This window comes from Rhinatrema bivittatum, chromosome 2 (assembly GCF_901001135.1).
Source record: "Rhinatrema bivittatum chromosome 2, aRhiBiv1.1, whole genome shotgun sequence".
In the NCBI taxonomy this organism is placed as follows: Eukaryota; Metazoa; Chordata; class Amphibia; order Gymnophiona; family Rhinatrematidae; genus Rhinatrema; species Rhinatrema bivittatum.
In genome coordinates, this window is record NC_042616.1 from 424,697,066 (window position 1) to 424,713,871 (window position 16,806).

Sequence of the window (16,806 nt, forward strand, 5' to 3'; positions counted from 1 at the left end):
CGTTATTAGTTTTGGGGGAGGGGAGGGGGGTTGGAAGCGCGTTTTCGACGCGCTATTACCCCTTATTGAATAAGGGGTAAAGTTAGCACGTTGAAAATGTTGATGGCCCTATTAGTTATTCCCGCGCAATTCACTAAGTAAAATGTGCAGCCAAGCCGCACATTTTACTTTCAGAAATTAATGCCTACCCAAAGGTAGGCATTAATTTCTGTTGGCACCGGGAAAGTGTACAGAAAAGCAGTAAAAACTGCTTTTCTGTACACCCTCTGACTTAATATCATGGCGATATTAAGTCAGAGATCCCAAAAGTAAAAAATAATTAAAAATTTAAAATCGGCTCGCGGGTTGAAAACCGGATGCTCAATTTTGCCGGCGTCCGGTTTCCAAACCCGTGGCTGTCAGCAGGTTTGAGAACCGACGCCGGCAAACTTGAGCGTCGGCTGTCAAACCCGCTGACAGCCGCCGCTCCTATGAAAAAGGAGGCGCTAGGGACGAGCTAGTGTCCCTAGCCCCTCCTTTTACCACGGGCCCTTATTAGCATATTTTTATTTACTGGATCGCGCGCACAGGACACTGGCCTGTGCGTGCACCGGGAGAGCGGGCACTCGCACGCTCTCCTGGGTTTCTTTCTGTATCGGCCTGACAGAGAGCTAAAGTTCATCCTAAGGGACAATAATCAGACTTATCCAACAGGCAGATCTCCGAGGAAAATTTCTAAATGTCTTTGATCTGAAAAATAAAGCAGTGGGTTGTTTTTTTTTTTTCTGTAAATGATTTGATTGTGGACATTTTGTTGTTGCTTGCCTAGAGCTGCTGAAAGAGCGGGATACCAGGTTAAAAAAAAAAAATCCTTTGCATGAGAATTTTTGGAAAAATTCAACCCCAATAGATTTTGCTTGTTGGTGTAACTGAGTCGTGCATAAACCATTGGGAAATACTCTTACATTTTTTACCTGTTTTCAATGTCCTGTCTCTGTTGAGGCTGTAAGTTGGATGAAACCAGCGGCATTGCACAAGAAGCGTTTTCTTCCTGCAAGTGTTCCAGAGTAGCTGAGACATCAAGACTGTCGGTTGTTACTAAGGTGTCTATTACCAGGGATGTGCTTTTGTTTGCAAATGACATGAAAATATCAACAATTTTCAGTCGTCGTTTAGAGCCGGCCAGCGTGTAGAAGACTGGTCTTGGAGCCAAGATGTATTGAGCCAAACATGAGTGGGCCAAGTGAAGCCGAGAGAACTGATTCTGCATGAGCTGGTTAATTCCAGATATTTACTTATTTACTTGCATTTGTATTCTGCCTTTCAGACAGCAACACCAAACTCAGGAACATAAAATCATAGCTAGTCATCAAGAAATATTAGCATAAAACTAATCAGCAGACAGACCTAAAAACATGTCAGGTAAGGCATATCTGGGATGATTGCCATCAGGTTAATATTGAACAGGGTGGGTTGGTTTGTCTCCAGAGTTTGATTTGCTTAGGGGCATATTTGGTCTTTTGTGTTCAAGACTCTCTGCCTGCTTTTCAGCTGTCGGTGAAGAAATCTAAGATTATTCAAGCTCTGGTTATTTGGAATTTGTATGTCGGAGATATTGTTACTGAGCAAGGGTGTACATTTAAATTCTGTCACAGAAAATCCATCTTTGAGAATTTATGAATGTCAGTTGGGGGGGTGGGGGGTGGGAATGAATTTCCTAGCTTGTGTTACACCTGATCAAGATATTAGGAATGAAAAGTTGGAAAAGCCAGTGGGAAGAGAATGCGAGCATTAAATATACTGTGTGGATGAGCATGAACCACCGCTCCCATTGACCATGCTGCAAAAAAAAGTAAATGCCCACAAGCAGGAGGCTGCAGAAGGCGGCCCTGCCTTGTGACAGATACCCAGGTGTTGCTGTGGAAAAAAGAACGCCTGCCCCTTACCAAAGGGAAGACCGTCCCGGGGACACGCGGGGGCCCATGCCTTCACCTTATCCAACCCGTATTGGCTTTGGCAGTTAACAGGATGCAGTTTCTTAGTACATAAATGATTCAGTTGTAATGTTTCTGTGCTCAGCACTGTAACTTGTTGTGCTCAAGATAAAAAGCCGAGTAAGGAATGCTGAATTTTGGTAGGCCATGTCAGCTTTATTCTAGTGCTGCATGCCTGATACAGTGCATTCCTGATACAGTGCATGCCTGATACAGTGCATTCCTGATACAGTGCATGCCTGATACAGTGCATTCCTGATACAGTGCATTCCTGATACAGTGCATTCCTGATACAGTGTTCCTGATACAGTGCATGCCTGATACAGTGCATTCCTGATACAGTGCATTCCTGATACAGTGTTCCTGATACAGTGCATGCCTGATACAGTGCATTCCTGATACAGTGCATTCCTGATACAGTGTTCCTGATACAGTGCATGCCTGATACAGTGCATTCCTGATACAGTGCATTCCTGATACAGTGTTCCTGATACAGTGCATGCCTGATACAGTGCATGCCTGATACAGTGCATTCCTGATACAGTGCATTCCTGATACAGTGTTCCTGATACAGTGTTGCTTGGATGCTTCTGTTCTGCATCTTTTCTTTCTGTAATAGTTAAAATACAGAAATACGATTTTTTTTTTGAGGGAGGGGGAACTCCACAGATTATATAAAAAAAAATCCCGACGTAAAATGTGTTTAACCTGATTGCACGTTTTCTTCCACTGGCCCGAGTGGATGGGCTGCTCTTAAAGAACGTGAGAAGCGCAGGGTGCTGGGTTAGAGCAAGGTGCATCGAGCCCAGCATCCTGTCTCGTGACAGCGGGCCGATCCAGGTCACAAGCAGCCGGCTGATCCCATAAAGTAGATCTAATTCCTGTTACTCGCTCCCGTGAGAACAGCTGTGCTGAGTGGCTTGCTCCGCACTCTTGAGTCTCTCGGAGCCGTACTCGTCTGCACACGCTAGAGCGCTGGCTGGCACACTGCGCCCCTGCTGGGGGGGGGGGGGGGAGGAGGTGAGTGTACACCCCGAGGACTTCACGTTTGCCAGCTCTGATCCTCAGCCCCTTGCTCTGTGTGTGTGTGTGTGGTTTTCTAGACATAGTGAACAAACAAGACTGCAAATATGGTGACAATTGCACCTTCGGGTACTACCAGGAAGAGATTGACGTGTGGACGGAAGAGCGGAGGGGGACACTGAACCGCGACCTCCTCTTCAACCCACTGGCCGGCATGAAGGGCAGCAGCCTGACCGTCAGCAAGCTCCTTCATGATCACCAAGGCATCTTCATGTTCCTGTGTGAGGTAGGAGGGGGGAGGGGAAGGGTCCTGTTTGGTGGCTCGCTGGCGGTGCTGCTTGTGCTACCTTGTGGGATCCCTGGCCGCAGTGCGGATTACTGTAGGTTGTGGCGGGAAGCTGCAGGGCGACGCTTGCAGTGGTCTGCTAGAAGCTGTTACCCGCCGACCCAGCCAAGAAAGGCCCGAGATGAGAGCTGTGTACCGAGGCTTATTGGAGGACTAGGGCAGGGGACAGTAAAGAGAGTTGGAGCTGTACGGTTTGGTGCCTTTTTCCCTGTGCTATTCCAAGGTAGTGCTCAGAGATGGCAGCAACTTTGCTGAGGACAGCACAGAACTAGTGAAAAGTTTTTTGGTTTTTTTTTTCCCCATGTCCCTTGAAAGGAGGAGAATCCCCAGCTCTCGTTGTTCGAGAATGCCGCTGACCTCACTGTTCACATCCTGGGTCAGGAAGCGGCATCACAGAGCAGCTTTTTCCATCTGACGTGCTCGGGGAAAGGGTAGCCCAGCTCGTGTCTTTTGAAGCAAAAGGAGCAGGCTGTTAGAGGCCCTGTATTCCCTGAAGCTGCCGACGGGGGAAGAGGACGTTATCTTAAGGGTGGTTTTATTTTATAGACTCTGTACACAACTTCATTCGTCGTAATTCTTTCCAGCAGTTGCCACTATGACGTCCTTCCCGGTGGATAGTGAGGTCAGACAGAATGAATGTTTGTGTGTATATACAATGCTGAGAAAAAATGTTTGTGACCTCCAATGACGATAATGGGAAATGGCAGGATCCCAAGCTGCTAATGCTGAAGGATAAGCACTGGCTTTTTCTCCAAGTCTACCTGCTTAATAACAGTTTATGGACTTTTCCTCCAGGAGTTTGTCCAAATGTGTTTTGTTTTGGGTTGTTTTTTTTTAAAACCCAGCAATGCTAACTGCCTTTACCACATCCTGACAAACTCCTCTCTCTACTGATACTCGAGATCTTTTTCTCTTGAAATTAAAAAAAAAAAAAAGTACAGGCACAAGCAAGTTTAAAAAATGACTTAATTTTTATAACATGAAATAAAGGATGGAAATTTTTGCCAGGGTGCTTCAGAAGTTTTGCTGGAAAATCTACCCCTGAGCTGCTGCAGGAAACTGTGGGGTTGTGCCTTGGACTGACTACTCCCTGTGATCTTTTTTTTGGAGGTGGAGGGAGGGGGCTCAGAGCAGCAACAGTGCCTTAGGGATGGCAGAATACTAAATCCATCACTGCTAATCATGCAAAGAAGCCCTCAGGTGTCACAGCGTTGAAGCATTTCTGTATGGAAGAATGGGCCAGAATGCATCGGGGTGATGCGAGAGACTGATGAGCTGGAGAAGGCACCACCAGTTGTTGAATGAAGGTTCATATACTTTTTCACCCAAGGATACTTTATCGTTGAATCGTTTTGTTGAATAAATAGTTAACATATATCCTTTTTGTCTGAATTATTTCTTCAGCGGAGGTAAGTTTCTTTCTTATCGGGGTTTAGATTAGGATCTAATCATAGGGAGTTCACAAACATTTTCTCAGCACTGAATATATAAACATAGATCATTAAGTTAAAAGTCCCTAAAAATGACTTTTCCTTCCTTCCCTGTAAACTAGCACCCAGGCTTTGTATGTAGCTGATTTTTTTTTCACTCTTCTTTTTCAGATCTGTTTTGACAGCAAGCCCAGAATAATCAGCAAAAGAAACAAGGAGAACAATGTGGTCTGTGCCAACCTCGTAACCCAGCACAGCTTTGAAAACCACAAGTGAGTGTGCGGGAAGTGCTGGGGGACAGGCAAGTGGGAGCCTAGTTTAGCTTCTTGATTAGAAACAAATTCGAGGAGGAGCTGAAACGCCCATGAGGTTAGACACCTACAGTCCCTCCAGCGACTGCAAGGTGCCACCACTGCTGCAAGGGTGGCATGCTTTCCAGCAGAAGATGATCAGTCCGTGCTCATGCCCGTGCACCTAGGAAGTGGCTGAAATGCCCTGACAGGCAATGAGATATTTTTGGAATAAAGGCGGTATAAGTCCATGGAACGGTACTTATACCGCCTGTGTTGATGTGAGAAAACCGCCGTCATGTCATCTGATCACATCTTTGGACTTCAGCATCAATAATACTCCCTTTTCCATAATCTCAGGGCTACTGGGTTTGCATGCATCAAATGATATGAAAAGAAACTGAACCTAAAATGTAGTGTGTAGTATTTCGGAAGCTTGCATGGCTGCACCACTACTCACATTCTATCAGTTAATGCATTTGCTGTATTTCCTGATTTCTTCCTTACTGTTTGCCTGAATTTTTGGGAGCAGCAGGGTTTGAAAGAGGATCACAGGTAGATATGGGATTGGTTCATGCAGTATTTGTGTGATGTCATTTGTGACATCTTAATTAGAATGGACCAATTGTACTCGCTTACATGTAAATTTTGAAAGGGGCACGCGTGCGCCCATAAATGTGCATATTGGACACGCGAACAAAGATACGCTCAGTTTTATATCGTGCATGCCAAGTACACATGTATCATTTAAAATATCCTTGCTGCACATATATGTGCAGCCTTTACGCATGTGCTCTCACAAGTGACCATATTAAGGGGGAGGGAGAGAAAGAGAGCCTGAGCCTCTGTTAGAGAGACAGTCTCTCTCTGTAAGAGGGGCACTTTCAACCCAGGGTGGGTTTGGGGGGCAGGGCAGTGTTACAAGGGTCTACAGACCCTTGTGCCCTAGGCAGACCAATATAACACCGCTCCCCCCTCCCCCCCAACCCACCCTGAGTTGAAAGTGCCTGTGTTACAATGGGAGAGGTATAGACTGTCAGATTGTCAGAGTCTCTCTCTCCCCCCCCCCCCCTCCCCTCCCCCGATGTTCAGGATCCCTGTGGCTCAAACTCTTGCAGAATTCCGGGCTTACGCGTGTAAGTCTTGGCCCCACCCTGGAATGCCCAGGCCCCATCCCCTTTCTGCTTCCTTATTCTTGACCTGGTTTCTAAAAAATTTGCGTTGCTCGCGCGCAGCCCCCTTACGCGTGTATGGGGACGTTTTTTTCTCGATCAACGCTGTTAAAATCTACTTGTTGGTGTGTGGGAGAGAGTTTGCTCCCGATTTAGGGATGCAGAAGATTCACAAAGGAGATGCTGCAAGAATTACAAAATTAGCAGCTTGACAGTGATTTGTACAAGGTGTATTTAAATGAGGGTCCTAAGTACTTCCAAGAAGTACCTGCATGATACTTGACACCTGTAGTGTTCTTTTTATTTTGGGGGGTGGGGGGCAGCGTTCCAGCAGTTTTCCTCCTGCTCCTTTTGGTCTTCCATTGCAGTCAGACCCAGGGCTGGGATCTGGCACTATGGATCTTAACACCGTTCTCTCTTCAGAGTAGGTTTCATTTACCATCACACGTTGCCTTCTATCTGTCAACCAGTTTGCAATCCACTCCAACACCTTGGCACACACTCCCAAGCATCTCATTTTATTCATAAGCCTCCTGTGCAGGACCGTATCAAATGCTTTGCTGAAATCCAAGTAAATCACATCAAGCTCACCCTCGATCCAATTCTTTAGTCAACCAATCAAAAAAAATCAATCAGATTTGTCTGACAGGACCTTTCCCTGGGGAATCCATGCTGCTTCGGGTTGAGCAACTCATTGGATTATAGATAGTTCACTATCCTTTCCTTCAGCAGAGTCTCCATTAATTGCAGAAATCTGTATATTTTAAAACGGCACTTCTCAACCAGTGTGTCGCCAAAAACTGGCAGGTGTGTCGCATCTCCCGGTGTCCCACTGCCCCGTTGTACTTTCCTGCTCCCTTTTTCCAGCCCCCGCAGGGCCAATTGGAAGCTTCCTTTCTTATTTATTTATTTTATTTATTTATTTAAGGTTTTTCTATACCGGCATTCATGGTAAGATCATATCATGCCGGTTTACATATAACAGGGGGTGCAAAAACTGTTCTTTTAACAAGTGCGAAGGAAGCAAATGTTACAATAAAACAAGGTTGTAGAACTGGGGGAGGAAGGAGATAAGGATAGCAGCGTAAAAAATTTACAGAGGTAACTTAACCCCACTTCTTAACCCCACTGCCCAATGGGAAGTCTCCTTCTGCCTGCCCCCACGCAGGCCAATCAGAAGCCTCCTCCCTTCTACCTGCCAGTGGGAGTAGGAAGAAGGGAGGAAGCCTTTGATTGGCCGATGAGACAGGCATCACATAGCCTGGGGGTGGGAAGAATGGCAGTGTCGAACCCCAACGAAGCAAGGCCGCCATGGGAGCTCATCCCCGTGGCGGCAAAGAGGAAAACCCAACCCCAACCAAGCAAGGCCGCTACGGGAGCCCATCCCCGTGGCGGCGAATCGGAAACCCGACCCCGACTGAGGCCACCACGGGAGCCCATCCCCATGGTGGCGAAAAAAGAAGGGCCCCCCCCGGAGTAAATCTGCGGCGGAACTGGAGCCCATCCCTGCAGTGAAGGAAGAAGCAGCTTTTGGTGAGAGTTTGTGTGTCTGCGTGTGAATGGGTGCATGGGTGAGAGCTTGTGTCTGTGGGTGTGAATGCATGCATGGGTGAGAGCTTGTGTCTGTGGGTGCCTGCATGAGAGCTTATGTGTTGTGAATGGATGCCAGGGTGAGAGCTGGTGTGTGTGGGTGTGAATGGAAGCCTTGGTGAGAGCTTGTGGGTGTGAATCGGTGCCTTGGTGAGAACTGGTGTGAAAGGGTGCAAGAGCATTTGTGTGTGATTGAGCGCTTGTATATAAGAGAGCATGAGTGTGATTGAGAGAGAGGCTGGTCAGGAAGATGACTAGTGTGCATATGTGAGAGAGAGACTGGTCGTGGGGTCTAATTGGGGGGTGTGTGTGTGTATGTGTGAGTGACTGGTTGTGGGCGCTAAGGAAGAGGACTGTGAGGACAGAGCTTCAGCAGTCCTTGCTGCTTCTGGTGAGTGCTATTAGCCTGGAAGGGAAAGGAGTAGGAGAGTTGCTGGAGAGGGTAAGTAAAGGTGGCTTTTGAAATTTATTTTTCTTGATTGACTGCCATTTTAATTATTGGGTATTATGTGATGTCTACTGTTTTGAAACATTTTATTGAGATTTGGGCATGTTTTAATAATTTTTATGAGTTTTTAATTGTTGGATATTATTCTGTTCAGCAGCTGTTTTGTAACATTTTTAGTATAGTTTTACAATTATTTTTGTGTGGGGCTCTATAGCAGCTTGGCTTATTCTGTTTTCCCAATTGGAAATGTATTAGTGTTTAGGGCCTGGTTTAATAGTTGTATTTCTTAGATAGGATTGTTACTGTTTGAGTGTGTTCAATAATACAGGTGTAACTTTGTGTGGGTTAGTTTGTATGCATTACTGCAAATCCTGAGAGTCTGTTAGGTGCTATATTTCTCTTTCCATTTCTCCAGGTTCGCACTGCATGCAGAGTGGCTTTTTTGGTTTTCCATTCCAGTTTCTGTCTCCATATTTATAATTTGTGGTTTTTCTGTACTTGAAGGTCAGTTCTGGGTATGTGACCGAGGTGAGGTATTTTACTAGCATGTAGGCATTTGTATCAGTCTTTTTTGTTGTGTTTTCTCAATAGGATATGCATTAGTGGTAAATTACTGTCTTTTCATAAGGAAGGCTATTTTGCCTGGTAGTAAAGGGAGTTTGTTTTGCTTTTTTGAGATGTCATCAGAACCAGAATATCTTTTTTGTATGGCGAGTTGTACAGGGTAATGCCCTAGTTCTGCTCTGCACTCATTGCTGGGGTTGAGGGGATTCCTGTGGATGCAGAGTGCATGTTTACATATAGCCCCGTGATGGTCACGTTCTGTGTGTCACGCATGTGAGAACCATCTGTCAGGTGTGTCCTGGCCAAGAAAAGGTTGAGAACCACTGTTTTAAAATATGTGCGCATAAGTGAAATTATTAGTTTTACTCCACCAGTTCACCCAGTCCTTCCCCAGGTCATTGAAACCCTCCTGGATCTTCAATCTGAATTCCCTTCAGTTCACCCAGATCATTCACTCAGCCAATAGCACACGACACGATAAACACCTTATGCAAGATAATTAGTAGGTGTAAAATTATGCAAGTAAGTTGGCAAATCTACATGCGTGTCTTTTAAAATAGCAACTTATGAGTATAAATGTTGGCCCTGCCCTGAAATGCCCCCTTTTTACACATGTATATGGATGCACAAAAGCAAAGTACGCACATATATTTGAGGTTTTTAAAATAGCACATATGCAAGTAAATGCTACTTATATGCATATATGTTCATTTTTATGCGCACAAGTGTTTGAAAATTCACCCTTTAGCGTCAAGAGTATAGGATAGAAGAACTGACTGAAATAATCATAACTCTTTCAGATTGGAAATAGGTGCTTCCTGGTTCTTCATTAAGGCGTTAGGTCACATAATTTCAACAGTTCATGTTACCTCTTTTCAATGGTACAATATGAAATGGGCTCAGCCACTTTCTCACAAAGTAAATCATCCAAAGCTCTGATCCATTCTCTGGCATGGTAGAGAGATCCTGCAAATCTGTTGAAGGGTCACTTATTTCACCAACCTCAGTTTCAAATCACAGTAGCTACAGTTGCCTTCAAAGATGGAAAGCCCATCTGGCCCAAAAATAAGGAAAAGCCTGTCGGGGCACTTCGCAGCTTGCGAAGATAGATGTATCACGATACTACGCCAAACATAATCCTAAACACAACCCTTTTCCTTATCGCAGGCATTATCCATGCGAAATTTATAGCATTTTGATGAATCTAGGCCAAAGTTCATTCTGAAGAGAGAGGCTTTACTAGTGATGTGCCACAGAGAATGTTCCTTGGACTGTTCTTTCAACATTTTCATGAGAGAGAGTGTGAAGGACTATTGGGAAAGGTTTTGACTTTTTGCGGATGATGCCAAAATCTGCAGTAGGGTTGACACCCAGGAACATGTGGAAACTATGAGGGATCTAGCAAAGGTTGAGGTATTATCTATTTATATATTTATACATTAGCAAGAATGACTGAAGGCAGAATTAAAAACAAAGTGCTGTTGAGATGTTTATAGTTGGGAAAAGCATAGGGAATCCAATATATATAACTTCAAGTCCTTATTCGGAAGAAAAGGAGTTAGAATAGGGGGAATGGGGTCTCTGCAGGGTAGGTCTATGCCTTAGCTTTATTTTTCTGAAAGTAGAGTAGCAAGGCTCAAGTCATGGGGTAGAGGTATCTTGTTCTAAATTTGTGGTGCTGAAAGCACAACGTCTACTGGATCACAATCTAGTAGAAGCCAGAGAAGGACTGGAGATCTCTTGTGAGGTGTATAGGAAGAAAGAAGTTGAGAGAAATACTTGGGTGCTTGCTTATTCATGCACTTGTATATGAAGCAGAGAGTTTTCAAATGTTATCCTGCATTTGGCAGGGAGCCAGTGCAGTTTGTGGAGTACAAGTTTAATGTGGTCAATTGACTCTTAATTCTAGTGGAAAGGAGATGGAGACACTTTACATTTTATTGCATGAGACCATTATATAGGGAGTTGAAGTAGTCAGCTCAGCTGATGAGCACTGCATGGATTGCAGTTGTGAGACTCTGTCAAGGTAGTTGCGCAGCTGGCAGATACATAAAAAAAAGTCCTTACCTCCTTTATAATGTGAAATTCCATGGTAGGATTTTGGTTGAGCTGAACTCCTAGGCCCAGTACTGTCTCCTTAGGCTGTATCAGGGTACCTGACTGGAAAGGCAACAATCATAGGGGATGACCTTGTCAGCTGAGCCAGAGGAGTTCTGATTTGGAGGGGTTTAGCTTGAGTTTACATTCAATAAGCCATTGGGCTACTGCTGTCAAAACAATTGAGGTTTGCAATTGATGCAATTTGGTTGGGCCCCATTTTGATGTACATTTGGATGTCATCAGCAAATAGGTAAAAAAAAACAAAAAACACCACAGTGTTCTCCCAGAAATTTTTTTTTCTAAATATACTACTGGTCATCCACCGGATTGTAACTCTAATTCAAAAGTAATGGAGGAAAAAGACCTCAGAATAATAGCAAGTGCCTTTCACTTTGAGGCCTCGCTCTATTTCAATCATAGGTCAAAAAAGCCTCCAACCAACCTTTATGTGCACTCATTTATATCAATATCATTTGAATTTTGTTTTATAAAAGTCTTTTTCAAAAAAACACATTTTCTACAAAAACAAGAGCAGTGTATGTGAACAAATGAGCTTTCTTAAAAAATACTTCAGCTTTCCACACATAACATAACAGCAAAAAATAATGATCAACTTGAAATTTGAAAAAATCACTTAGCTGAATCGAAGTTCTCTTCAAAAAAAACCACTTCAATATTACTCTCAATTCCTCTCAGTTCCTGTGAATAAAATGCTGATGTTGGCCAGCGTTTCCCCAATAGTCTTCATCAGGGCATTATAATCTCAAAGAGAAATTCCAAACGTCATCTGAAAAATGCAACAACAATCAAAAAAATACATATTGCCAAAAGTACAATCCATCACACTGCTAAAAATCCTCTTCGTACTCACTGTTAACGAACGCATCCAGCAATTTTTTTTCCTTATACCGGAGCTCACAGCTCTCACATCTTTTGCAGACAAAAATGCTGGCGCATGAGCATTGCCTTTCAACCCTGCCCGACTGAGAGCATGCTCACAGGGATAAAATCCAATCAACTTGTTTTTATTTATATATTATTTATTTAATTAATACTATTCTTATTAATCTTATCCCATCTTGGGAATCAATTGCACATTCTGAAAATTACTTTTATTAATTAGAGATTTTTATCTATTTTAATTGAAAAAACTAACAGTACTGTACATTATTAAAACTCCCAAAAATTACTGGAAGTGCAAGAATAATGTCTAAAAAAAATCAATGAAGGAGAATATCTTTGTATGGATCCATAGCCTCATGCCTGATGAGTCATAAATGTACTGAACCTCTAAAACATTCCAACTTTCAAAGAGTCCCTTAAATGAAAACATATTTATAGCTCATTAATGTGCAGCTATATATATATATATATATATATATATATATATATATATATATATATATAATGTGAAACCTCTTCAAGTTCACAATAATCTGGCCCCTCAACTTCCAACCTCAGCAGCTTCATCACTTCATGTACCAAGTACCTCAATCCTGGATACCTTCGAACCTGCATCCTCACTTGAGATTGAAAACATACTAAAGAAACTCAAACCGTCTTCACACCCTCTTGACGCAATGCCGGCAAATCTTCTCATAGCAAGTGCCAAAGTCATTGCTAAACCAATATCTCAAATTATCAATGCTTCACTTACTCAAGGCCTAGTACCAACCCCACTCAAACTTGCCACGCTGAAACCACTTCTAAAAAAGCCAAATCTCTCACCGGAAAACCTAGCCAACTATCGGCCAATTGCAAATCTCCCTCTCATAGCAAAAATCCTTGAAAGAATCGTAAACCATCAACTCTGCGAATTCATAGACAAAAACCAAATTCTAGCTACAACTCAATTCGGCTTCCGAAAATCCAGAAGTACAGAATCACTTTTAATTTCGCTAAATGATAACATTCTCCTCAACCTGGAGAAAAAACAACCGTGCCTCTTAATACTCCTTGATCTTTCAGCGGCATTTGACACGGTAAACCATGAGATGCTCTTAAACCGTCTAGCAGAAATTGGAATCAAAAACACCGCTTTCAATTGGTTTAAATCATTCCTACAACCCTTGGAGTACCTCAAGGATCCTCCTTATCTCTGACCTTATTCAACATTTACCTGCTCCCCCTCTGTAACCTACTATCTAAACTGAATCTAAAACACTACCTATATGCGGACGATATACAAATTCTCATCCCAATAACTAAATCACTGCAAGAAACCCTCCAGTACTGGAATTCATGCTTCACTTCCATTTCCAAGCTGCTTGCGGATCTCTGCCTAATTCTCAATGCCAACAAAACTGAATTCCTCCTCATCACTCAAGAAGGCAAATACCAGCTCTCCAACGCACATCCTGTGGCAACAACTACTCTATCGCCCATGGTAAAAAACCTAGGAGTTATCATGGACAACCAACTGAACTTCAAAAGCTTCATCAACAACACCGTGAAAGATTGTTTCTATAAACTCCAAGTCTTAAAACGTCTCAGACCTTTACTCCACCCTCATGACTTCAGATCTGTGTTGCAAGCAATCATATTCTCAAAAATGGATTACTGCAACTCTCTGTTACTTGGCCTCCCAGCTATTTCCCTCAAACCTCTACAAATGCTGCAAAATGCCACTGCCAGGATTCTAACCAAAACAAAAAAAGGGACCACATTACTCCAATCTTAAAGAATCTCCACTGGCTCCCCATAAAACAAAGAATCCTCTACAAATCCCTCTCGACCATCCACAAAGCCATCTACAAAACCACACACCTAGACCTCACAATCCCATTACAGCTGCATTCATCCTCTCGTCCACGAAGATCTGCACAAAAAGGCTCTCTAAAAACACTTCCATTAAAGACATCTTCAAACAAAAGAGCACTCTCCGCAGCAGGCCCTATCCTATGGAACTCTCTCCCTCCGAACCTTAGGCTAGATCAATGTCCAATAAACTTCAAAAAAAGACTCAAGACCTGGCCTTTCTCCCAAGCCTTTGTATGAATGGATCTATATCTCCACTATCACCGCAGGATCATCTCATCAGATACCCAACTGCCTAATTAACTAATCAACCAAGAACTCAGATACACCAAATCCCCCCAACGACGGCTGACACATTACAGGACTAACACTCGATAAGCAAACCGCTATTTATGTTAGACTCATACTCATTGTTGAAAATGTCATATAATAATCTAATGTTTAATGTTTGGAAGTTATATATATTTATATTTATCTTAACCATTCCCAGTTCATATTCCTGTTCTCTGTAAGACATACATATGTTTTGTCATCCCAAAGTTACTTGTAAACCGAAGTGATTAGCAATATTGTTGCTAGAACTGCGGTATATAAAAAATGTTTAAATAAATAAATAAATAAATAAATAAATAAATATGTTGCACAACCCTTATTAGCTGCTGCAGCCAATGCTACCAAACAGAGTTACAAAAAAATCACTTCATTCAATTACTGTGATTAGTCCATCAGGTGCCATGCTCACACAAGGCAATGCTTACAAAAAGGAGCAATGTTTACAAAAAAGAACTTAATTCCAAAGCTGTGTTCAGACTGTAAAGTGCCAGGCTGTTGAGGCAATAGATCCAATGCTGTTCCAGTTACACTAACCACTTACCATAATCACTTCCTCTGACCTGCTGATGCACATGATCAGTGATGAAACACTTAAGCTTAGAAAAGTCATGATGCTGTTGCATGCAATATAAAACAATAAGGGCTTCCATCTTGCATCTTTTCAGATAACTCTTGTGCTCTAACATCCTCACTCGAAAATGTCTAATAGTTTTGCCAATATATAACAATGGGCAGGGACATAAAATTACATATACCACAAAGGTGGAACAACATGTGGTATGTTTATATAGATAAACAACATGTTGATCATATGGATTGTGGAACTCCGTGATTTGAAATGTAACATCACAAATAGAGCAATTGCCACATTTGAATTATCCCCTACACAATGTTCATATCTGATGATGATCCAATTGTTGTTAAAAAAAAAAAAAAAAAGGGACATAGATAGTCCCTAAGATTTTTCGAACAAGTGTAGGAGACACGAATGGTGTGCTCCCTGAAACAAGGGTGTACACTTAATATGTGTTGGTGTTTCCGAATAATCTTCATAATCCTTGGCATAGCCGTGAAAATGGAGTTACAAAAGTTAATGTCTGTTCCTCCTCACCTGTGGATTTCACCCTAGATGATGATAAATCCTGGCTGGAAAAAAGCGCTCACTTATAGGCCTGTTTAATACACCTATAAGGATAGCCCCTTTGTAATAATTTGGCCAATTCCTTGAAATTAATTTTGAAGTCACTTTCCTCTGTGCAGTTTCTGCGTATTTGTAAGGACTGAGAAAAAGGAAGGCTTCTTTTTCAAGTGGAGAGGATGGAAACTTGAATACTGTAAAAAAGTGTTACGATCTGTCCCTGCTTAATTTTTGATCACCATCACATCGAGAAAAGAGATCTTAAACCAATCAAAATTCATCGAAAACTGCAGATGATCCTCACATGTGTTTAACCACTTTGAAAAGGTAAAAGATCGCATTCAGTTCCAGACGAAATCATTAAAATGTTATCGATTAATCTCTTCCACATCCTAATGTTGTCTCCAAATGGTGAATGTTCCACCCATTCCCTTTCAAATTTGTCCAAATATAAATTGGCAAGCGAAGGGGCCATTGTGCCACCCATCACTGTCCCCGAAATTTGTTCATAAAAAACATCTTCAAAGACAAAAAAAATTTTTGTTAACTCTAATCTAGTAAGTTTTATGATGAAGCTGGTGGGGACCTGATGTGGACATGTTCTGTTCTCCAGTACTTCATGCATGACTAATAGTGATTCTTCCTGAGGGATCGATGTATTCAAGGATTTTATATCCAGAGTCACTAAATAATAGTCAGTACAGTCATAAGCAATTTGTTCCAAAATATTGATGAAGTGGGTGGTATCTTTTATATAAGAACCAATCCTAGTGACCATTGGCTTCAAAAAAGTATCAGCATAGATTGAAAGTCTCTCCAAAACCGAATCATTAGCAGAGATGATGGGTCTTCCCTGTGGTTTTTTCCAAATCTTTGTGTACTTTCTGTAATGGTAAGGAAGCCCTGTTCTAGAGCTGCCTATCACCAATAGTTTTTCATAGAAAAGGTGAAGGATCAGTCTCAAGCTCTGTAAGTGGTGCAATCCTTAAGTTGTTCTAGGATGTGTGAGACGTAAGTTTTCTTATCCTGAATCACAATTGAACCACCCTTGTCAGCACTGTTAATCACAATGGAGCTATCAGACTTGAGTGTGCTCAAAGCTTTTGTCTCAGCTGCACCCATCTTGTCCTGTTTTATCCAAACCTGAAACATTGTGGATGATCAACATTTTTTAGGACTAATTGTTTGTACTTGTCTAGAATACTGTCTAAAGGACCAGGAGGACACCACCTTGATTTATCCTGTACTCGTGAAAAAGACGGACAGGAAACTGGATGAAATATAATTTCAAAGAGTGCGTGTATAAGTCTCTCAAAATCCACATGGAACTGAAAAGAATCAAGAGGGACCGAGGGGACAAACGATAAACCTCTAGACAAAACTGTTTCTTCTTCAGTCGTCAAGGCATATTGTGATAAATTTATAACTACTGACGCCAGTCATGGCGTGGCGATGAGCAAGTTCACATTTTGACATCGTTCCTTGGTTGTAATTGTCCCGCCGATCTTTCCAGTGACCTCTTTGCAATTGATTCCCAATATGGGAGAAGATTAATAAGAAATTCTTCTAATTATGAAACAAGAGTGAGATCAGGGGGTGATAATGTCTTATGATCTTAATTTGGCCAAACAGGTGGATAAGG

General features: G+C 42.4%; 1 protein-coding gene across 1 annotated transcript in view; it reads left to right on the forward strand.

The window, feature by feature from the left end:
* The window catches only part of ZC3H7B (zinc finger CCCH-type containing 7B), a 147,651-nt gene that overhangs the window by 96,615 nt on the left and 34,230 nt on the right, over positions 1–16,806 (forward strand). The window contains exons 14-15 of the mRNA XM_029590240.1: positions 3,077–3,282; positions 4,944–5,044. Coding sequence (XP_029446100.1) covers positions 3,077–3,282; positions 4,944–5,044 — 307 coding nt within the window. The remainder of the gene's footprint in view (positions 1–3,076; positions 3,283–4,943; positions 5,045–16,806) is intronic.